Source organism: Scomber japonicus, chromosome 12 (genome assembly GCF_027409825.1).
Source record: "Scomber japonicus isolate fScoJap1 chromosome 12, fScoJap1.pri, whole genome shotgun sequence".
NCBI classification, from domain to species: domain Eukaryota; kingdom Metazoa; phylum Chordata; class Actinopteri; order Scombriformes; family Scombridae; genus Scomber; species Scomber japonicus.
Window position 1 is genome coordinate 15,111,849 of NC_070589.1, and position 22,581 is coordinate 15,134,429.

The window sequence follows — 22,581 nt, forward strand, 5'->3', positions numbered from 1 at the left end:
AATCCACTTTTTTTTCTTTAAAGACATAGTTGTTATTATTCTTTGAGCAAACTTTGGCTGAATGTTTCATGTTCAAACTGATGGTAGCACCCAGTTATCCGTGTCTTACCTTATCTGTATCCAGCGTCATAATTCCAACTTTAAAACAGCAGCTGATGAAATTTCCGTTAAACTATGGAAGGAAGTAAAAACACACAACCAGATCAATGTGTTCTTCTTTGGCTTTGGCATGTAGGAGGAATACCTGAGTCTGTTTCAAGGGACAAAGTTGAAATGTCATATGACAGAAGGGCATTCCCCCAACCCAGCTGATCACTGTCCAATCCGATGTTGAGCAGGCAGCTGAAAGAGCCAATGGGCACAAAAGGAAGGCACACTGACAGAGGAATTAGTCAGCATTGATCCCAGATAGTCTAGAGTGAACTTTGATGTCATCATGATAAGCCAGGATTGACTCCCTTTGTGGTTTCACATTCATTTTTTGAGGGACACTGTTGACTTAGATGTCTTCTTTTTTTTTTCTAATGCAGAACGTAGAGATTCACATTTTAACATCATTTGTCAGATGAAAGCTCTGTCAAAACTCATGTTTATTTGAAGTGAATTTTGCCTGATCCAGGACACAGAATGGTGTAAACAAAAACTGCTCCTTTCTCAACTTATCACTTAATATAGGAATGAAATCAGACTGATTACATATAATTCAGACATTTTTTAAATATTTCACTCAGTCCCTTATCACTGTGGTTCACCACCCAGGGACCTAACGCCCATTAAATGTCTTGAGATGGTTAACAGAACAGAAAAAACATATTTGTGCTACACAAAATTATGTTTGTTTTAAGCCTGCAGTGTGTCAGTTAGTCTCTCAGTCGGTCGTGTTGGTTCACCACTTTGGTCCAGCTTGAAATAATTTAATAACTAACAGATGGAGTACCAGCTTTGATACATATATTCCTGGTACCCAGAGCATGAAGTGTTCCTCACCAAAGTTTTTAATTTCTCAAATTGTTGGTTTATGACCAAATCAGCCTTTTCTACACTTTGTGTTTTGGGCTAAAATGGTGAACTCACATTGTTAGCTTTGGTTATTGAGAGCATGGCATTAGCATTTTGGTAAAAGCACAGCTGTGGCAAAGGACAAGCTAAGTCTTTACTGTAGCTGGAGACTTACTATCAGACTTTCTCTAATCTTGTTTTCTAGTCAGTTAGGCTACTTGATAATCTTAACTCTTCAGACCTCTAAAATAAAGACATTAGCTTGTTTAAGGGGAAACATGAATGAGCATGAATGATCTTGAAAACCTTTTTGCCTATTTTTCTTTCTTCAGTTTCACCATTGAGCAGTTTACCAGTTACCAACACTGAACAACGACTATAAGAAGAAGGACCTCACCGTGCCTCATCATTTCTTATCTTTATTGCCATAATTAGTGGCATCTGTTTTGTACTATTTCTAAACATACACACCATAAAATAAAGGATTAGGTAATATGTTCTCAGAGTAATAACACAACAGGAACATGCACACTTGCAAATACATTTTATCACAGTGCAGAGGAGAGTTAAATGACTCTTCATTGCAGAAAAGCACAATCAACTTTTTGCCTTCTTGTTTCCAGAATGAATATTAGCACTATCCCTCCATCACTGCCTCCACTTCAAAGCATTGTTACACCACAGGGGGAAGAGACTGAGCCTTATACATCTGGTAGCTCAAATAATTGAAAGTAATTTTATTTTCCCTTCAGGTGATTTTTTTTTTTACCTTTATTAGAAAAAATCAATGCCGACAGAGAAGGAGTCTTTTGATGTACGTTTTCAAGGAAGTTTTTTTCCTCTGGGATATTGTCGCTTTTACTTAGTTGTCCCAAAGTTTTTAAGTAGGGAGAGACAGAACGAAAATGAAACAACTTATGCCACAAAGGTCCCAGGCCAGATTCAACCCCGGTGCACAGCTAACACCACACAGACTCATTTTATGCAAAACTGTTTTGACAGGATGGAGCACTTGCCCATTTCTTTCTCATCTTTTTCTGATTGTGTGTCAGGCGTGTAACATTGTGTGAAATACATCAAACTCTCTGAAGAGGCTCTGAAGTTTTGGATATGAGGACAGCTCATGTGGGCTTTGCAGAAGAGAGAGTCTTTACAGAATGAATGAATGAATGAATGAATTTGAAAGTTTCTGAGGTTTAAAAAATCCTCATCTTTAAAGATATTCATTATGTGTTAGGAAAAGGTTCATGGTTATTAAAAATGTGTGAGTTAGGATTCCACTGACTCATTCAGGATCAGCTGTCATGGATTCATTGCTATTTTATAAAGTAAGATATTAACACTGTATGAACCCTTTCTGATCACTATCCTCCAGTTTTTTGAGTGCATGCCTCTCAAGTATATTTGTTGTATTAAGATCCACTCCCCTGAAATATTATCAGTACTGCAATAATCCTAATTGCACAGCAGTGGAGGTCAGCTATCTTTATTGTTGTTCTATCTTCAGATTAGAGTTTCAAAGTACATAGATAGTAGCAGATATTATCAAACCAGGACATTTTATGGACATCTCTGAAAACCAAGAACATGTTGTGGCTCAGTATAGATAACTGCAGTGTTATTACCTATGATATCATACTTGAACGCCATATTATCTTAAGTTTGGGGTTAAAAGGAGGCACCCAGATTTAACTTTCCTGGAAGTAAAAAAAAAAGACATTTACCATGAAATCACAGTCAAGCAGCTGAATTAACCTTATATGATCTTAGTACACTTTAACATATGCATATGAGTGTGACTCAAGTTCAACTAAAATGTTCTCCCAGTTCATGAAGTCCCATTTCTTGTAAGAAGAGGTATGGCATTGAAAAAGTGCATATTGAAAACAGCTTTAGAAATCCTCAGAAGAGTGAAAAGAGACTTGGTATCTAAAGAAAGATTACAGCGACTGAGACGAACCCAGATCCATAAGACAGGCAGGTAGCAGAGAGCGTGCTGTAAGCATTCAGCTTTATCACTGAAAGAGCCGTGAAATGCATGTTGAATGGCTCTTATCTGGAGCTCAGTGATAACTCTGATGTGCACAAAATGCAAAATTCTACCTTGTGTGCACCTTGTGGGAACTTCCCAATATGAAATGAAAGCAATTATGTGTTGAAGAGAAGTGAGGTTGTGTTGTGTGGGTTTGGGGTGATTCTTAACCAGTAAAACAATTCAATTCAGCACCAGGAGGAGAATAATAAATGCATAACAGCACAATATGGAAGCAGCAGTTGAGTTAAGATTCAGTTTGGTTTCTGCAGTGTTCCCCATAGTTGCAAAATAAATAATCTGTATCACTTGCAAATGTATTTGACATAATGTCCAACGTGTGATATATTATATTGGCATTTATTTGGCCATTTAATCCAGTAATTTGATTGATTTTTTCCCCGGATCTTTCTGGTCTCCTCCTCTTCCTTTGTGAAAATTTGGACAAAATCATGCATCTCTACACCCTTTTTATGATGAATAAAAGGGGCAAATTTCCCATTTTTGGTATTTACAAATGTTTATTTTCACTTGAAGCAGCAGTATGACAGTCAACATCCCACAGGAGAAACTTCAAGGAGCTGCCATCTGTACAGAAAATGCCATTTGGTAATCTCCCTATAAAAAGGCATTATATTTGAAGTGAGGTAATCTGTGCTCATCTAGTTAAGTGACCGCAGACACCTGAAACCTGACTTTATCTACATTGAGAATGGGTGTTTTAGTGGGTCTACTCAACCGGTAGAGATGCAGTTAAAAGTGATATTGCAGTAGGATGAAGAAAGATAAAAAACACTGTCTGTTGAAATGACCACAGAAATTATTTGTTTCTGGCTTTAAACAGAAATTTTAATATCTCGCCTTCCTTGTGATCTCAAAGTTGTAGATATGAATAAACTTGAAAGCTGAGCATTGGCTGCAAAAACTGAGCTTTGTAAAGCCGCTATAAATGATTTTAAAAAATGGGTTTATGGTTAAAAATGCATAACTCCTTTTAGATTAGTTGTAAACCATAAATAATGAAAGATGTTTGCCTGCCAAGTTATGAAACATCCATTTGGCAAAAATCAATTTATTATCAACTGATTGATATTCTCAACTGCAGACAGCCTTATGAGAACGTGATAAACCCAATGATAATGTACATCATTCCATTTTTGTCACCTGAGGATCAATAAAATATTGTCTCTTGCATTAATAAAGGGCTCTTCCACTATACTGTGCATCTGCTCTCATGAGGGCCCATTATATGTGCGTATTAAAGTACACCGGGGAAGAATGTGTTTTTCAGTAGTACCTAGCAGGATTTTTCCTCTGTGGTCTGCTGTGGTTATGAGGGAATATTTTTCCCTCTCTATCATATTAGCCTTCAGATACACATGTGTGCATTTTCATACAAACACATACAGTAAACACAGATATACATACCTGAATATCATCTTCCTTTACTCTACTTTCTTGAAATCATAATTTTCAAACTCATTCATGGTTCTCTTCATCTACCGGAGATGATTTGTGCTGCTCTGCCCTCAGCTGGTTGAAGACTGCTAGGACACCTTGAAGGAGAAGAGTTTCCACTTTATCTCTTGAGCACTGATAAAGCTATCTGAAAGTGTCAGGGTAACCTGCTTATCTTTTTTAATGAAGGCAGGGTAAATGACAACTCGTGAAATGTCTTTAATGCCCAAATAGAGGTGGGCAGAATGTTAAATTCATACTTTTAAAAAACCTTTTCATAAAACCTGTAGCTATAAAAAGTATGGGAAAGTAAACACACAACTAAATTATGTGTTAAGCTAAATTAAAATACAGAAACTAATTTTATTTTTCACTTGTCATCAAAATATACTAATGTAGGTGAATGTGTGTCTTTCATGATTTCAAACCTTTCCCTTAATTGCTTCAATTAGTTCTATAGAACTTAAAACCTATTTTCATGTGGTGACTTAAATGTTTAATGGCTAGTGTAACATTAGTTGGTAAACATTTTTGCTAAATATTTAGCACAAATTTAGCAAAGCCAGTGACTTTAATTCAGTTAGACTTTCCTCTGGCTAACAACCTGAGAGGAGCCAATTTGTCTCCATTCACACTGTGTGCTTGTTTGTACATTTACCAGCTGATGGCCAAGACATGTGATGGGCATCTTCACAGTTTGTCTTGATGAGTTGCTATTCTCTGTAAACAAGTTATGTAGTTTCCTCTCAAATCTAGAAGAAAAAGACAATAATAAAACTAAAAATACTGACAACTTTAAACTATATATGCCTTTAAATGTTAGTTATTGATATCTAACCATTTGCAATCATGGAATTTATTTCAATTGGGGTACTGAGAAAGTATTGAAAAATATAGTATCTGACTGTTTTTGTTTATGTCAGTACAAAAACTAAAACAGAAACTTCTTTATACCATCACAGCCATTCTGCAATATTATAATACAGCAGATATGAAATTCAATATATAGTATATAAATATATATAAATATTAGTCATAAAATGTTTTTCAGTAATTAAAAAATCTTTTCAACCAAAACAGAATGAAAATATATCATTTAAAGTCATGCTTTAAAACACATTGAAGGATAATCTGTGGCAATAAGGATTTGTTGACAACAGTGGTGGAAAGAAACAAGGTAGAGTTACTCAAGTACTGTGCTTAAGTACAACTTTGAGGTACTTGATTTGATTTTGTTACTTTATATTTCCAGTCCACTACATTTCAGAGTGAAACTTTTTACTCCGCTACTTAAGTTACTTTTCAGATGAAGACTTGACACTAATGATAACATAACAAGCTTTTAACATACAACACGTTGTTTTGACGTTTGACATCTTACACAAAGCAGTGTGTAGTCAGAGGTCACATTTCATATGTCTATGAGTTAACACCTCCATCAATGTTCCATTTCAATAAATGTTAAAATGATCCAATATTTCACCAAAAATCAAAGATTAAAGAAAAAGTCCAAAAACTGAAAACAGATTTGTGTAATAATAATAATAAAAAATATAATAATAATAATAATAATAATAATAATAATAATAATAATAATAATAATAATAATAATTATTATTATTATTATTATTATTATTATTATTATTATTATTATTATATCAGTCAGAGGGATCAACCCAATACTATTTGTTTAATACTGTACATTTAGCCTCTAATACTTATGTAGGATTTGTTATGCAGGACTTTTACTTGTAATAGAGTATTTCTACATTGATGTAATGGTACTTTTAGTTAAGTAAAGGCTCTTCGTTCACCAATTCCAACACGTGAAGCACATGGTGTTGTTTTCCAGCCTTCACTGAATGTTGTTTGTTCATGGAAATCTGATACGACACCGGACTTTACCGGCTGCAATGTGTCAGTGCAGGGCAGAGACTGCAACTATAACCGTAGCGCCCCCTGCTGCAGCAGCCTCTTTTCGCGCTGACACACTGCAGCCGCAACAGCAGCAGCAGCAGCAGCAGCGTCTCTCCTGTCACCACCGGGACTGCCTGTCCTCAGAGGCAGTGTGTTTACAGCAATAACCCTACATATACGAAGACCAACTACCAGCAGGCAAAATGGTAAGCTGACATTGCGTTTACATGAGTTGTCAATTGTGTATTCATGTGTATTTGTGCTATATAACATAAGTGCGTCTGTCAGCGACTCCACCAAATAACCTTCATGTGTAGTTATAACGGTGTGACAAGCTGCGGTGGAGCCAGGCTGGTGTGTGTCTAAAAGATGCCGGTGGTTGGTGGTGTTATGTGAGCGGATAATGGCTCTACATGTGGTCTGTTGTAACATACGCAGCAGCCAGCTGATGAGGCAGGGCTGTGGCCTGAGCTGCTCGGCCTACTCTGCCTCACTGTGACGTTCATAGCAAAGCCTTTAATATCAAAAGCTGGTGCAGCATTACTGCACAAACTAATGTGGCGACGGAGAAAACATATACCCCTGGTGATATATATATGCTGAGTCACTTCATTACCAAACTCTAGATTATGAAAGGATTTTTAAAATTGCGTCACAGCCATACTCTAGTTATTATATCAGAGCACCAGAAATATACATAGGCCTATAATAATACGCCATCGACGGAGAGTTGCAGTGTATGTCCACCAAAATGACTCAAAATCAACTATTATCACATAATAGAGGCTTCTTGTATGTCTTAATGCATGGACATCCTAAAATGGGATATTTCTTGGATTTAGTTATGGGCTGAATTTAACATGTTATTATTGTGTTAAATGATCCTTCATTTTTCCTCATTTTATGTAATATTGAAGTCCACATAGGCGATTATTTATATATTGTTCTAACACACGGTTCCCACAAGTGCCTTAATAATCTCTGATCTCATGCTTATACCCTCTAACTACTGAATTCATTTTCTTAAATCTCATTTGTGATCTTCCCCTGAAATATGCCTTGATCTAATAACCCTTTAAATATTTTACACCATTTAGTGCATGTCTTTGGTCTGTTAGTCACAGATCAAATTCATTAGTTTTATGTAATACATGTATATTTCACCTTCATTTCAATGTGAGTGTTTTAAACTTATTTTATGGTATAAAATGAAGAGATTCTATTCCCACGTGTCTGTGAAATGGTACGGTTCGACCTATTTAGCTGCCACATGCGAGTTGTGACTCTGTAATTCCTGACCTGCTACTTGGTTAGAGACCAAAAGGTGAAGTCCTAATGCAATACCCACACTCCTACTGGTCAGGTTGAAGGATTCAGTTTCAAACATGACTTTCTTTTTATAACTCTGCTTGGAACAGCTGCAGAGATATGGTAGTGGACATAAATAAATACGCAGATATCATGAATAAAAATTAACCTCTACTAGAAATGAATGGGTAAATATTAATCCTCACCCCCATGCCCCCTCACTCTCCCTTTCCCCCTTCTACCCCCAGGTGAACTTCACTGTGGATCAGATCCGTGCCATCATGGACAAGAAGTCCAACATAAGGAACATGTCTGTGATTGCCCACGTGGATCATGGGAAATCCACTCTGACTGACTCCCTGGTGTCCAAGGCGGGGATCATTGCTTCTGCCCGAGCAGGAGAAACTCGCTTCACAGACACACGCAAAGATGAGCAGGAGCGCTGTATCACCATTAAATCAACGTATGTGCTGATTGGTTTGGAAATGGGTTTGGATAATTGACAGCTCAGTGTTCAAGTGCTTCACATGAAAGATCTTAAAGCTCCTGAAAATAAGTTTGGTAATTTAGTCTTTATAAAGTTTAAGATAGGAAAAAACATCATTTAGTATTGTTTATCAAAAATTAAATACTCAAAGTCTCAGCTAATCTGCTTCATCAGGTCTGTGTGGGATGACAAAAATATGTAACATCACAGCAAACACCCACCCACTCTAAATAAGTGAGAGGAGCACAGAAAAAAACAGAAATACACAAATCTCTTGATTAAAATTACAGAAAATAGTGTGTGTATGTAGTGACTCATAGTGAAACAAAAGGTCTTTAAAATTCAAATCTACCTTGTTTTGAGTGCTGCTAATCTAAATGTACTGGAAAGAAAAAAACCCCAACAGTAATTCATTATAAATGTGTGTGGTTTGCTTCAGTTTATGCTATCATCTTAGACCACGAGACCCTGCACATTTTCACATGAAGATACTGTAAAGCAACCAATGCTGTTTTATTGAGGCCGATGCCAATACTGATGTTAGGGAGTAGAACAACTCCAATATCGATATATTTGTATAAAATGACATAAGTGCACTGAAACTTCACTGGGAAACTATTATAGTACTTTAAATAAAAATCATATATATATAAAAAACATATATACATATATTTGAATCTTGAATTAAGAAAAAGGATCAAATATACATAAAATACTGCCTATATAACTTAATATATGTCAGATAACATATGTGCCAATACCAATATATCCTTTGCATAGCCACTATTAATACTTTCAAAAATGCTTTTGTGTAGTTTTACTTGTCTGCTAATTACATATATGCCAGAGTACACACTGTCACATACTTCTTAGTAAAATTATAATTATTATTTATTTATTTATTCAGTAAAGAAATCACAGCAATAAGTTTGTAAAAGCAGAATACATTTTTGACCTGTTTTAAAGTCCCATATTAAGTTTGAGAAGTTCTAGTTTAATTCCAATAAATGCATCACTTCTTTACTCAATGAAATCTTCCCAGTTAAGCCAGTTTGGAGCATTTGAACTGAGCATGTGAGCTCAAGACTGACATGAGATGTGATGAGTCTGTGATAACCCTCCTCCTCCTTTTTTATTAATCCAACCTTTCCATTTATTTTAAAGATGTAGTGGTAGTGACTTTTCCTGCCCCGTCTCTGTTGTTTAGGGCCATCTCCATGTACTACGAGCTTGAAGAGAACGACTTGGCCTTTATCAAGCAAAGCATAGATGGAAACGGCTTCCTTATCAACCTGATTGATTCTCCGGGTCACGTTGACTTCTCCTCTGAGGTCACTGCTGCCCTCAGGGTAACTGACGGAGCGCTGGTTGTGGTGGACTGTGTCTCAGGTAATTGCATAATGTTTGACACCTGCTACCTCTTACACACAGACACACACAGACACACAGACACACAGACACACACACACACACACACACACACACACATATACACACTCTTGTTTTTAATTGTTTCTTTCCTCTTGCAGGTGTCTGTGTGCAGACTGAGACTGTACTGCGCCAGGCCATCGCTGAACGCATCAAGCCCGTTCTGATGATGAACAAGATGGACCGGGCCCTGCTTGAACTACAGCTGGATACAGATGAGCTCTTCCAGACCTTCCAGCGTATCGTGGAGAACGTCAACGTCATCATCTCTACCTATGGAGAGGATGAGGGGGGACCCATGGGCAATATCATGGTATGGCAGATGCTCAAACTCCACAGAGACACATGTATTCCCTGACATGGCTTGAAAATGTTACAATTACATTTGTGATTTAAAATAATACTTCACTTTTTGTCTTCAGATCGACCCAGTTATTGGTACAGTTGGGTTTGGCTCTGGTCTGCATGGCTGGGCTTTCACCTTGAAGCAGTTTGCAGAAATGTACGTGGCTAAGTTCACTAAAGGAGACGCTAAGCTGGGACCTCAAGAGAGGTGTAAGAAAGTGGTGGACATGATGAAAAAACTCTGGGGAGACAGGTAAACATGCATGCATGTACAGAGAGACACAGAATTGAAATTCAAATTTTCTTGAGAAATGTTCATAATTTTAGCATATATTGTGCCATTAACAAAATAATTTGATATGTGAATGAAATAATTTCTATGCATCTTCACAGATATTTTGATCCAAAGACCGGCAAGTTCAGTAAAACTGCTGCAGGTCCTGATGGCCAGAAACTACCTCGCACTTTCTGCCAGCTCATTTTGGACCCCATCTTTAAGGTGAATGGAAATTTACTATTATAAACAACTTCCTTGTGAACTTAACAAGGGCTTAATTTATCTGATAAATACTGTAAATTCACATACAATACTGTGTGTTATTAAAAAAAAAACAATAGTCAGGTGCCCAAATGAACATTGACACAAGTTTTTCTTGCTGTAATTGTTCCTCCTATTCATGCTGGCCAGTAACAGATCTTTTCATAATGTACTTTCAATGTAAGTAATGGGGGACAAACTGAAGTACCCTCCTTCTGTGCAAAAGTATATTAAAACATTTATCCAAGGCCTGTCCAAAGCTGTCCAAATTAGTCAAATCAAGTGGATATCTTTTTTTCTATAGCTTGGAACAGCTTGGAAGTGAAATACTGTTTGGGAGAACACAAAAAGGAGATTCTGTACTTAAAAGACTGTAACTGTGGCAGATATACACTTTATTTTACTAACTCAGTTGACAGAAGCTTGATATTATTATCATTATTATTATTATTATTATTCAGCATAGACACCTTTATTTAGTAGTAGACAGACAGGAAACATGGGAGCGAGAGAGGGGTGTGTGACATGCAACAAAGGACCTCCGACCGGGATTCGAACCGGGGTCGGCTGCGTACGTGGCATGTGCTCTATCAGCTTGACCACCTGCACACCCAACTTGATATTATTTTGAGAAAAACTTTTAAACATGTTTTTGCTCAAAACAAGGACACTGGATTTTGTCCCCCATTGCTTACACTATACATGCATTTGAAAGGGATCTTCTAATGGTCCGTATGAACAGGAGGAGTGATTAGAGCTAACAAAAACAATTTCAGTATTCATATGGGCACTTGACTGTTGTTTTAAGACAGACTTGAAAAATTGTGAACCTGTCCTTAAAGTGTCAGAGTGCCTCCCAGTGGTTGAAATTGGATACAACTCAGGAACACTAAGATGAAGGGGCTGAAAGAGACACAGACCTCACCAAATTTCTAATTTATTTACAAACAAAAATGTTTAAATTTAAGTGTTTAAATTTACTAGAGTGATTTCAGAGGTATTGTACAGATAGATTAAAAAATATAACTTTTTGCCCTCTTTGGTTCTTCTCTTAGGTGTTTGACGCCATCATGAATTTCAATAAGGAAGAGACAGCCAAATTAATTGAGAAGCTTGATGTTAAACTGGACACCGACGACAAGGAGAAGGAGGGCAAACCTCTGCTCAAAGCTGTGATGCGTCGCTGGCTTCCTGCCGGAGAGGCCCTGCTCCAAATGATCACCATCCACCTGCCCTCCCCCGTCACTGCACAGAGATACCGCTGTGAGCTGCTGTATGAAGGGCCAGGAGATGACGAGGCTGCCATGGGTCAGTAGAAAACTGCACATGCTTGCCCTCAAAAGAAGACATTGTTCAACAAGAATAATTTCGATGATTGATTTTAGATTTCATAAAGTAATTTCACTATGTGTAGGCTGCATTTTTGCTTTACAAGATTCAGAGTTTACCTTCTCTTCACAGGTATTAAGAACTGCGATCCCAAGGCTCCTCTGGTTATGTACATTTCCAAGATGGTCCCAACCACTGACAAAGGTCGTTTCTACGCATTTGGCCGTGTGTTCTCTGGCTGTGTGTCTACTGGCCTGAAGGTTCGCATCATGGGTCCAAACTTTACCCCTGGCAAGAAAGAAGACCTCTATATCAAACCCATCCAGAGGTGGGTGTGTTCACAAAGGGCTTGAGATGGTGGTGCTAGTTTTTAATTATGGTATTTAACTGCTAAAAAGCTCATCTTACCCTTTTGTTTTCATGTATTTGTTGTTTTCATCACTACATCCCTCTTCCTCCATACAGGACCATTCTGATGATGGGCCGATATGTGGAGCCTATTGAAGATGTCCCATGTGGCAACATCGTGGGTCTGGTTGGAGTAGACCAGTACCTGGTTAAGACAGGGACCATTACCACATTTGAACAGGTAACCTATTCCTTTTTCATCTTTTCTCCTGAAGCATTGTATGAACATAAACTGTAGTTCAAATACTGGTATGCCACACAGTTATTTATATTGAGTTGTTGCTTGCTGTTGGCACAATTTGTCCTGTTAACAACACAAAAAGTTTTTCAGCTAGTGACTCTGACTCTGTCTGCAGGCCCACAACATGAGGGTGATGAAGTTCAGTGTGAGTCCTGTCGTCAGAGTTGCTGTGGAGGCCAAGAACCCTGCAGACCTGCCCAAGCTGGTGGAAGGCCTGAAGCGCCTGGCCAAGTCTGACCCCATGGTACAGTGCATCATTGAAGAGTCTGGGGAGCACATTATCGCGGGAGCAGGAGAGCTGCACCTGGAGATCTGCCTGAAAGACCTGGAGGAGGACCACGCCTGCATTCCACTGAAGGTGAGATGGCAAAAACAGAGGAACAGAGATCTTTTGATGTAGTGACATCATGACGGTAAAGGTAGGCAATTAAGGCCCAGAATTATGTTTTTGGACTGACAGATAACCCAGAGATTTCAAATTAAATTAAAGCAATAAAACACAGAATGCACATTTGATCCTTACATTGTTGGATCCCTTTCTTTCCAGAAATCAGACCCAGTTGTGTCATACAGAGAGACAGTATCGGAAGAATCAGACCAGATGTGTCTGTCCAAATCCCCCAACAAGCACAATCGTCTCTTCATGAAGTCCCGCCCGTTTCCTGACGGCCTGGCTGAAGATATTGAGAAGGGAGATGTATCTGCTCGGCAGGAGCTCAAGACTCGTGCACGTTACCTCGCAGACAAGTTTGAATGGGAGGTGACAGAAGCCAGGAAGATCTGGTGCTTCGGTCCAGACGGAACTGGGCCCAATTTGCTGATAGACGTGACAAAGGGTGTTCAGTACCTCAATGAGATTAAGGACAGCGTGGTGGCTGGTTTCCAGTGGGCGACAAAAGAGGTGGGCGTCAGAAAACTTTAAATACAATTATATTTACAAAGTACATTTCTTGGTAATCAGTCATGATAATCTTTTTTTTTTTCAATCTTGTCCTCTCTCTGCAGGGTGCACTGTGCGAGGAGAACATGCGCGCAGTTCGCTTTGACATTCATGATGTGACACTGCATGCAGACGCCATCCACCGTGGTGGAGGACAGATTATTCCCACAGCTCGTAGAGTCCTGTATGCCTGTCAGCTAACTGCTCAGCCACGACTCATGGAGCCTGTATACCTGGTGGAGATACAGGTGTGTGTATGAAGGCATATTGTCTACAAAATAATTCAGAAAACAAAGATTGTCAAATTTGTTTGAAACATTAATAATAAAAATCCAAATTAACAATACACACTAAAATGTTTTGTATTTAAGCAACCTGACTTTTAAGGAGTACAACAGGGAAAAATAAAATCCAACAATTTCTTCAGATTTACAGAACTCGATTTCAAATTAGTTTTTTATGACTAAACCATCAGGATTATGTGTAATATGATGTGATAATGTGAGAAAAATATCACTGTATGTCTGACTACTGTGCCTCTTCTCCACTCAGTGCCCAGAGCAGGTGGTTGGTGGGATCTATGGTGTATTGAACAGGAAACGTGGTCACGTGTTTGAGGAAGCCCAAGTGATGGGAACTCCCATGTTTATTGTGAAAGCCTTCCTGCCTGTCAATGAATCATTTGGTGAGTGTGTGTTTTAGTTTGTACTCTGCAGTGTCTTTTGAAAAGTGATTCCTTATTAATATAGTTACAGCAAAAATATACTACAGCTTGATGAAAATTTCAACTTTTTTTCAATGCAACTGAATGTTGAGGTCATAACAGCCTGTGGATCACAAAGGGCTACAAAATTGTTTCTTTTTTTGGTAAACGAGGATATTTCACCATTTGAAACAGCACTAATTGTGTGGGCTTTTTTGTTTCTTTTGTTCAGGGTTCACTGCTGACCTGCGCAGCAATACTGGAGGTCAGGCCTTCCCTCAGTGTGTGTTCGACCACTGGCAAATTCTCCAGGGAGATCCCAGCGACCTCACCAGCAGACCTTTTCAGATTGTCGCTGATATTAGGAAACGCAAAGGTCTGAAAGAGGGCATTCCTGCCCTTGACAACTACTTGGACAAACTGTAAACACTGACCCCTGATTAAATACCAAATCAATCTCTAAACCCTACCCCGTGGGCACTTTAAAATCTTTGCACAGGCTTAAAAGTACAGTACATTGCACAAATTGTTTGACTTTGAGTCAGGAGCAGAAATAAAGCTTAAACTTCCATTGTAGGCTAATGGAAGCAACAATGCTTAATTTTTCATTTCACAGCTACAGTACACCAAGTGCCTAGGGCAAGGGTTTTGGGGAACAATTGGAGTAAAGCAGTTGTATTATCAATTCTTTGTTTCTTCTATTCCTCCACATTACCCCCCCCCCCCCCATTCATCTGCCAGGATGGGTATGTACAGTGCACTGTGATACTGCTGCAATAATGCATATTTAAATGGATCATGGCTAGATAACATCATAAATTATTATACAGTGTTACAGAAGTCAAACTCTCTGGATTGAACCTTTGTTCAGTGGATGTAATGAATAAAACATTCAACCCATAATAATGTGATTTTTCTTTTGTCAAGTTAGTTGGTAGAGCTTCAGTATCTTGACTAAAGGCAACCATTACTCCTTCACAACTAAACGCTGACAGATTAAAGTGGGGTTCTTAAAAAAACAAGCACCAACATATTTTTCTTCACTCTTTAATCAATATTTATTTCAAGTTACATATATAATGTTAATAAATGCCACTTTAATATACAACCCTTTAACTTCCGCACCAAGAAGGAAAGCTTTGTTCCGTCCGCACTTCTTAAAACAAAAGGTAAAAAGAAACATCTGAAGAGTTAGTGTGCATCCATAGAACAACCAAAAGAACATACGCAAGGCCAAGAAGTGCAATGTTTCTTGGGTATAGGCAACTACCAAGCAAGGACACAAGATATCACAGATTGTACTGTATGTAGAAACCCCAAAGTTGCTTACCATAATCATATCATTAAGACTAATATGAAGTTTGGTTCAAATTTGCCAAGAGTTCATAAAGCCTATGAGACCTGTGAGTTTATGGAAGTTACAGCTGAAGTGGAACAGAGGGAAATGCTGGTCTGTACTGGACTGGTAGGAGAATCCTCTCTTGGCAAATCTGAGTAACTGTACATTGATACAGTTGCGACTTTCCTTTGCACTAATGCTGTGGAGTACAGGAAGGGGAATCGTACAGCTTAAGTAGAATTCAGTGTCAAGCTTTTATGTTGTCAATCCACAGCAGAGACATCAATACTGTGAATTATCTGAGAAGCTCCTCCCTCCCTCTCTCCTTTCCTAGTGGACTCGGTTACAGTCATGTCTGTTTCAGAGGCTGGCATCACTACAACACAAAGGGATAAAGGAGGCTGCTGAGAGAGAGAGGCTGCATCTCAAATGACAAGCTACACCCTCATGTAGTGACCTACATCGCCTCATGAATATTTTTACTTCCAATGTGGCCAACAGTAGTGCACTATATGGAGGGAACAGTATGATGTCTGACAGTTTAGCCCCGAGTACGGCTGCTGAGGTGTAGCCCCGCACTGGTGTCAGGCTGTCACATTTGTTGGAAGATCACTGTGATGTCAGAGGTGACTATGTATAGAAGATGACCTCGGGAATCTGTCCGTCCTCTACTGAAGTGCCGTTGTTGTTACCTGCTGCGTAGCAGAAGGTGAAACAGGTCTTTGTGCCAGTGGATGATGACTCATGCGTTACCTTTCGCATTCCCTTAGTCCCATAATGAGAGTCTGGACCCTGCAAGACATATAGAGGGGAGGTTTAATGCTACTGGTGGACAGATCAGATAAACTGATTTTTAAAAATATTATTTATGTGAACATGCTTTTATATGGTTCCAGCTTCTTGAATATGAAACATCACTGTTTATCTTGGTCTTCTGTAATAGTAAGTTGAATATATTTTGACCAAACTGTTGGTCAGACCAAAAAAAAAAAAATTTTCACCTCAAGAAAAAAAAATAAAACAAAATTTCCCTAATGGACTTGCATTGCTAACCTGTGTAGTGATGCATGTGTGTCTGGTATTACTTCCGAGTGCATTACAGACCTTGAGTGTAGCACAGGCAGTGTAGTTGACGTTGGGTAGTATCTCTACTGGTTCTTTGAACATGACTCTGAAGGTGTTGGCTGACCCATCACAGCTGAAGCCTGTATCATTCTGGCCCAGCACAGTGTTACTGTCTGTGTGAATAATCTGAGAGAAGGGGAGAGAGAGAGGATACAGATATCCGAAATATATTACACACCATCCACTGAAACCAGAAACAAATGTCTGAAATCTGTGGGGACTTGCTTCATACCTGAATGTTGACTTGGTAGTCTGTAGGTCCGTGTATAGAGCCATACAGGCCGAACCCAACCACAAATATCCTTCTGTTTACAGAGAACCTGTGAAAAAGAACAGAGCAGAAACATATCAACCTGGAAGAGGATGTGAGGAAAACTGTTATTTTACCGTTTCTTGCTCAGCATCTCACTATGGGAAGTAATGCTGCAACTAATTATTATTTCCAATCTAATTCATTCATTGTTTTGTATATAAAAATGTCAGAACATTTCCTTTTATAATTTCTGAACGATCATGGTGACGTCTCATTTTGTCTGGTCAACAGTCTGATCAAAATAGTTGAAGATTAATTTTCTGCTGCAACTAATTGATTGACTGACTAATTGTTGCAGCTTTAATGGGAAGCATCTTCTGACATGACCAATTATGGAAGCTCAAATACCACCATATCTGTCTGGAGACAGACCATTCATCTAGAGTTGCACAGGCCAGCTCGTCCCTTCATGCCATCCCACATGGCATTCTCACTTTCTTCTCTGTGAAGATCATTTGAACCACCTAACACTGTCCTGGATATTCACTCAACTTTTCTCCAACGCAGCCACCAAAGTAGCCCCCGTGAGTGGATTTCTTTTTGTTCTTTTTATTTACTTGGTGTTGGTGGGTACATCCATCTGATTCTGAATATTTACGGACCAAGATAGCACAGATTAGGATTTATATGAATTCTCTTCAGGTCTCCTCGAAGCAGCTCATGGCAAGTGTTCAGACTGGCAGTTTCACCTTTCCCCCAAGAGGAGAAGAGAAGAACCAAAAAAGTGTCCCAGTCAGTGCTTTGTAATGGTTCACTATGTTCACCCTGTTCACAGACATGGAGAAGCACAAGTTTCCCCAATGCTCCCCCAGTTCATTTCCCCCGCCACTCTACAGGGTCAGTTAAGAGGGAAGAGGGAATGTATCTCACAAAGCAGCTTACTGTTTTTTTTTTTCCATTCTAAAAAGTCACTGTCACAGCCAGGCATAAAGCCGAGGATGCAGTGTGTAATTCAAAAGGAGAAAACCAAACAATGCAACACTGACTGTCGCCACAAGAGAGTGTAGCTGCTCCAGTTTCGAGCTTCAAGCCTTCTGGGTTTCCTGGCTGTCCAAATGGAAGAATAGTGCGCATGCACAGTTCACCCATACTGTAGGTGTTTACAACCACTGCGCAGGGTAACAGTCTTCAGTTTACATTGAAACCACCAAGTTTAAATGGTGTGGTGTTTTCATAGGCCACAGTGCAAGCCACAAAGGCTTTGGAGAACAAACTTACTTTGGTCTTTAGCTGAGGGGCATTTTAAATTGTGCCGTGAGGAAATTAATCTGGGTTTTTAATCCCAATATTTTCTCATTCCAGAGAAGGTTGTTTCTTACATCCAATTCTGGATTTAACAAACAAAATGTTGTGTTCCGCTCGATTTAACCGGGTGACTGGTTCCCAATAGATCCGCTGGATGCTTATTTCCACTTAAGCATACATCTGGGGAACAGGAAATTTCTCAGTTTGACTTCCAATGGCGTAGCCTACAAGACTCTGCCACTTCGGCTGTCAAGTATGATGAGGCAGCTCTGAATCCTATGCAAGCCACAGGTCTCAGACTGTTAACATGTTTGGACGGATTTCCTCCTCTATGCTCCAGCAGGGAGGAAGTGAAGAGAGACACTTGTGCTGTTAAGAAGTCTGTCCTGCTTGGAGTTCAGTGTCAATCACACAGAATATTTGTCCCTAAAATAAATTGTTTCTTTTCAAGCCTTTTACAAGATCAAGTGGTGAAATGTTGCCAGCACTTTGCTTCCTGTTGTTGAGGGAATTTAGTCTCATTACAAGCCTGCCTCCACCAGACGGGACTGATGGCCTCAGTAATTTCTGTTGTTCTTCAGGAGGATAGGGATGGGTGTCTTCCTTACATCTGCACAGGTGACATCATCTCAGTCAAATGGTGGGAGTTTCGTTAATGTGGAATAGTTTGAGTCATCCTTCCTCTCCGAATTCTTCAAAAGGACATCTATATGAAAGGTTCTGTTATAAGAAGTATGGTGTTGTGAGGGTTGGGGGGCTAGGGGGCAAACACTACCGTGCTTGCATGTGGAAGAACTGCACTTGAAAACGCCATGTGGGATGCAGGCTAGCTTGTGTGGCTCAAGATGATTGGTCTGTCATCCAACATACATGATGTTTTTGGAGCTTCTATGATTGGTAACTCCAAAAGGCACTTCCCATATTCTACTCTAGTAAACAGAAGTTTTCTTCTCAGTTCTTTTCACAGCTGACATTTTCCCTTGTTATAGCAGGAAAAGCACCTGTGCACCTAATAACACTAACGATAGCTCAGTCCAGAATACTGAGGCTCAGGTGGATTTGATAAATGGAACAGGACCATCATTAATATTATTAGTTACACCAAGGCTTGCATTCAGAGAAGGTCTATTAATGACCTCAGTGCTTGTCCATCCTTTCTGACAGTCTTATTAACAAGACTATGACTAATAAATATTCTGCTCTGTAATGACAGCATGTTTTGGAAATTCTGATGAAAACATACAGAATAATATGGGTATGACTGAATACACTGGAAATGTGTCATTGTTTGTCATGTTCAAATTTGAGTACAGTCATAAGTGCTTTATTTTCTCTTCAAGGTTAAACTGTGGAAGTGGATTTATGTTAAATATCTATACTGCACAACTAAACAATAATAATGTAATTAATATGCCATAATATATCACTAAGTGTTAAGTGTATTTTTGTACGAAGACTAAGAGTGTGATTACATCTTCTTTCCTTCTCACTCACCGTATGCGGTCACTTGTCCCGCTGTAGCCCCAGCGGCTCTCCACCTGTCCAAAACGTGTGATGCTGCACTCCTTCCCGCGGAGGCAGCAGCGAGGCCGGTCAATAAAATCTACACGCGGCTTTGGGTTTACTGTGAAGTGGAGAAACAGACTCACCACCTCTCTGTCGGTCAAAATACTGGACTGGGCTGGACCTAAAGGGACAAAGATAAAAAAAAATCCCGGGGACAAAGATCAGAGTCTGAAAGGAAGAAAATCGAGAAAAATTGAGTGAGAGAACATTAGAGTTTTATTTTTTATGTTCACCTGCAGCAAACTCCTCAATGGTCATGAGAGGGAAGCGGATGAGTGTGAGAGCCTTGCCCAAGACTTTGCGTTTGTTTTCTGGAGTGGGCTGCAGTTGCTGCCTGTGAGCCTCTGCTTCTGCCCAACGCACCGAAGCTCCAAATAAACGCACCTCCCTTACACCTAGAGTATCCCTCTCCAACACTGCCACCAGTGTATCTAAAGGAGCGAAGGGGGAAAATAAATCAAGGGTTAGTTAAGGCACTCATTCTTAAATATGTGTGGTAATAATGACAACAGTCAGGATGAGCAAGGCTGCATTACCCAAATCTATGTCTGTAAAGCCTTCAGCAGCAAGAGCATCTCCAGTGTTCTTATCAATGTTTTCTAGACAGAGGCTGGCAAGCTGAGGCTCATCAAACAACCGCGCCTGAAACAAAACAAACAAAAAATAGTGCATTACTACACATGTAGATGCCTTAGGTACAAACTGCAGAAAAACACCTTTTCTATTAACCTGAGTGGTTTTGAAATCTAAATTCTGGCACACACACGTTACTACACCTAGGGTTGACAGTTTTAGCACACCCATTACATTTGGGGTGGGGTCATGTAAACATACAACAAAGGGAAAATTTCAACTTCAATGACAGGGAAAGTAAATATTGGCAGTCTCGTTGTTGTTACACATATATTGTTAGAGCCTGTCGCCTGCTCTGGGAGAGATTTAGAATTTAGACTAAAGTAGTAGTTAAGACTAACTACTTAACTCTTTAGCCATTTATTTCTCAATAAGTGAATTGTACTATATGGAACTGTTCTGCATGTAATTGCTATATATTGCTGGATATGTAAATGTGTCCATGTCTTTGTGTCTGTGCACTGATGAAACTGTGTTGTCACACACTGTGTACCAATAACATATTCCACAAGCAACCAGCAGAGACTTCGCTGTATAGCAAATATAGCATGTGCAGTCAACACATGACATGCAATATTTTACAAGAACTGGTCAACAGTCATACTTCAGGTGAGGCTGACCTGGGTAAGTAGCATGAAAGCATTGTCCGCTCTCAGGTTCTTCTTGAGGAACTCCACACAGTGAGCCTCAAGTGCTGGCACTGCATACTTCTTAGCTGTATAGAGTGTAGTCATCACCGTCTCAGGCCCAATCTGGACTTCATCAGAGTACAGAAACCTGCAGAGGGTCCACAAGTAATGAAAGATATTACAACTTTATTGTGGTACACCATGTACAGACTTGAATCTTCGATTATCATCATCATTTGATGGATGTACTGAAATCCTAAATGCACATTCTTGCCATTTCCCCAGTATGTGAAATGTAACGTTTACACTCTCAGTACATGCACACCATCGGTTGAAATCTCTCTCTCTCTCTCTCTTTCTCTCTCTATCAGTCACACTGGTCTTTACTTCAGCAGCGCCAAAAATGCAGCTGGCTCCACATCGGGAAGCTCTATTTCCGTGGAGGTCGTCGCCATCCCACCGTTGAACATCGCATCGAACACTGCGCTCCCCACAGCGAGAACAAACCTGACAATGAGAGCAGCAGCAGCCACAAAGAGAAGGTTAACTCGTTGTGATCTGCAGCTGTAGTTATCTATTGTGTTATGAGTGTCAATACTGCGGTTCATCATCTTACCTGTGTGCAGGTATCCTCTGAACACCCATTCCTTTGCCCACTAAAAAATGAACGTCACTCAGCACTTCGTTATTGAAGAGGAAAGCAAATCTTTCCTTCACGGTGCTCTTCGTTGCCTGCCAGTTGTACACCGGCTCTCGGTACACCAGCACAGACGCAGCTGCCGGAGTGGCGGTCGGTGCAGCCGACTGGGACGCATTTGACGCTGCGCTGTTTGCCATGTTGGACGCCGGGGTGGCCATGGCCGCGGCTGCCGCAGCACCTGGCGCAGCGGGCTGCTGCAGGGAGTTCTGCGCAGTCGGCGGAGCTCCGGTCGAAACACCGTTGCTGTCTCCCCCGCCAGGCCCCATCTGCGGGTTGGGACGCCTGGCTGCTCCCTGTGCTCCCCCGGCGGAACCGACCGCTCCGCCGTTGGATGCTGGCATCGAGAAAACGCTGTTGCTGGGTTGACTGTTTCCCAAAGGACCCGGTCCGGAGAAATTAAGGCAAGGAGGCCTGCCGCTGTTGTCTCCAGCAGCCATCTTGAACCTAACGTAGGCGTAAACAACACACTTCATCGGTCTGTAGATTTCTAGTAGTCTCGACAGTCATTGCGGCTCTTTGATGCCCTCTGGCGTTTCTTATCGGCGCTACGCTTTCCCTCGTTTATTTATTATTATTTATTTATTGATTTCAAGGATGGCGATTTTCCATGTGTTTCTTATTAGCAGTGAGTTGTGGAAAAAGTATTTCAGATCCTATACTTTAGTAAAAGTATCACTACAGTCATGTAAAAAATAATGAAAAAGCCCTCTCATATAACTACATAGCCTATATTATCAGCATAATAAACTTAACTTATTAAAGTAGAAGAACTCATTTCATCCCTCTGACTGATATATTATTATATACACGTCATTATATTATTAATAGGCTACTGAGGCATTAGTATGTAAGCAGCATGTTATTGTTGTAGCTGGAGCTAGTCTCAACTACTTTATAT

General features: G+C 39.8%; 2 protein-coding genes across 2 annotated transcripts; one reads left to right on the top strand and one right to left on the bottom strand.

Moving 5' to 3' along the window:
- The first annotated feature begins 6,481 nt into the window (after positions 1-6,481).
- Positions 6,482-15,039, top strand: LOC128368977 (elongation factor 2). Its single transcript, XM_053329914.1, has 14 exons — positions 6,482-6,612; positions 7,963-8,177; positions 9,409-9,590; positions 9,731-9,942; positions 10,052-10,227; positions 10,368-10,473; positions 11,568-11,820; positions 11,974-12,169; positions 12,307-12,430; positions 12,606-12,848; positions 13,038-13,391; positions 13,496-13,678; positions 13,983-14,115; positions 14,366-15,039. The coding sequence occupies exons 1-14, from the start codon at positions 6,610-6,612 to the stop codon at positions 14,557-14,559; spliced, it is 2,574 nt and encodes an 857-aa protein (XP_053185889.1). The 5' UTR covers positions 6,482-6,609; the 3' UTR covers positions 14,560-15,039.
- Positions 15,040-15,172: 133 nt separating this feature from the next.
- LOC128369198 (BTB/POZ domain-containing protein 2-like) lies at positions 15,173-22,156 on the bottom strand. Its single transcript, XM_053330197.1, has 9 exons — positions 21,600-22,156; positions 21,371-21,490; positions 20,975-21,131; positions 20,258-20,363; positions 19,955-20,152; positions 19,650-19,842; positions 16,830-16,917; positions 16,577-16,723; positions 15,173-16,264 (listed from the first exon to the last, which is right to left on the bottom strand). The coding sequence occupies exons 1-9, from the start codon at positions 22,154-22,156 to the stop codon at positions 16,103-16,105; spliced, it is 1,728 nt and encodes a 575-aa protein (XP_053186172.1). The 3' UTR covers positions 15,173-16,102.
- Positions 22,157-22,581: the final 425 nt, after the last annotated feature.

What these genes read in the sequence shown, in the direction of transcription:
- LOC128369198 (XM_053330197.1), bottom strand. Translation starts at nt 22,156, where the DNA reads ATGAAGTGTGTTGTTTACGCCTACGTTAGGTTCAAGATGGCTGCTGGA. An exon ending in GGGACAAGTGACCGCATACG is followed by an intron (nt 16,918 to 19,649) that starts GTGAGTGAGAAG and finishes TCTTTTTCACAG; the next exon opens with GTTCTCTGTAAACAGAAGGA. An exon ending in ACTACCAAGTCAACATTCAG is followed by an intron (nt 16,724 to 16,829) that starts GTATGAAGCAAG and finishes CCCTTCTCTCAG; the next exon opens with ATTATTCACACAGACAGTAA.
- LOC128368977 (XM_053329914.1), top strand. An exon ending in TGTATCACCATTAAATCAAC is followed by an intron (nt 8,178 to 9,408) that starts GTATGTGCTGAT and finishes TCTGTTGTTTAG; the next exon opens with GGCCATCTCCATGTACTACG. An exon ending in TTTTGGACCCCATCTTTAAG is followed by an intron (nt 10,474 to 11,567) that starts GTGAATGGAAAT and finishes TTCTTCTCTTAG; the next exon opens with GTGTTTGACGCCATCATGAA.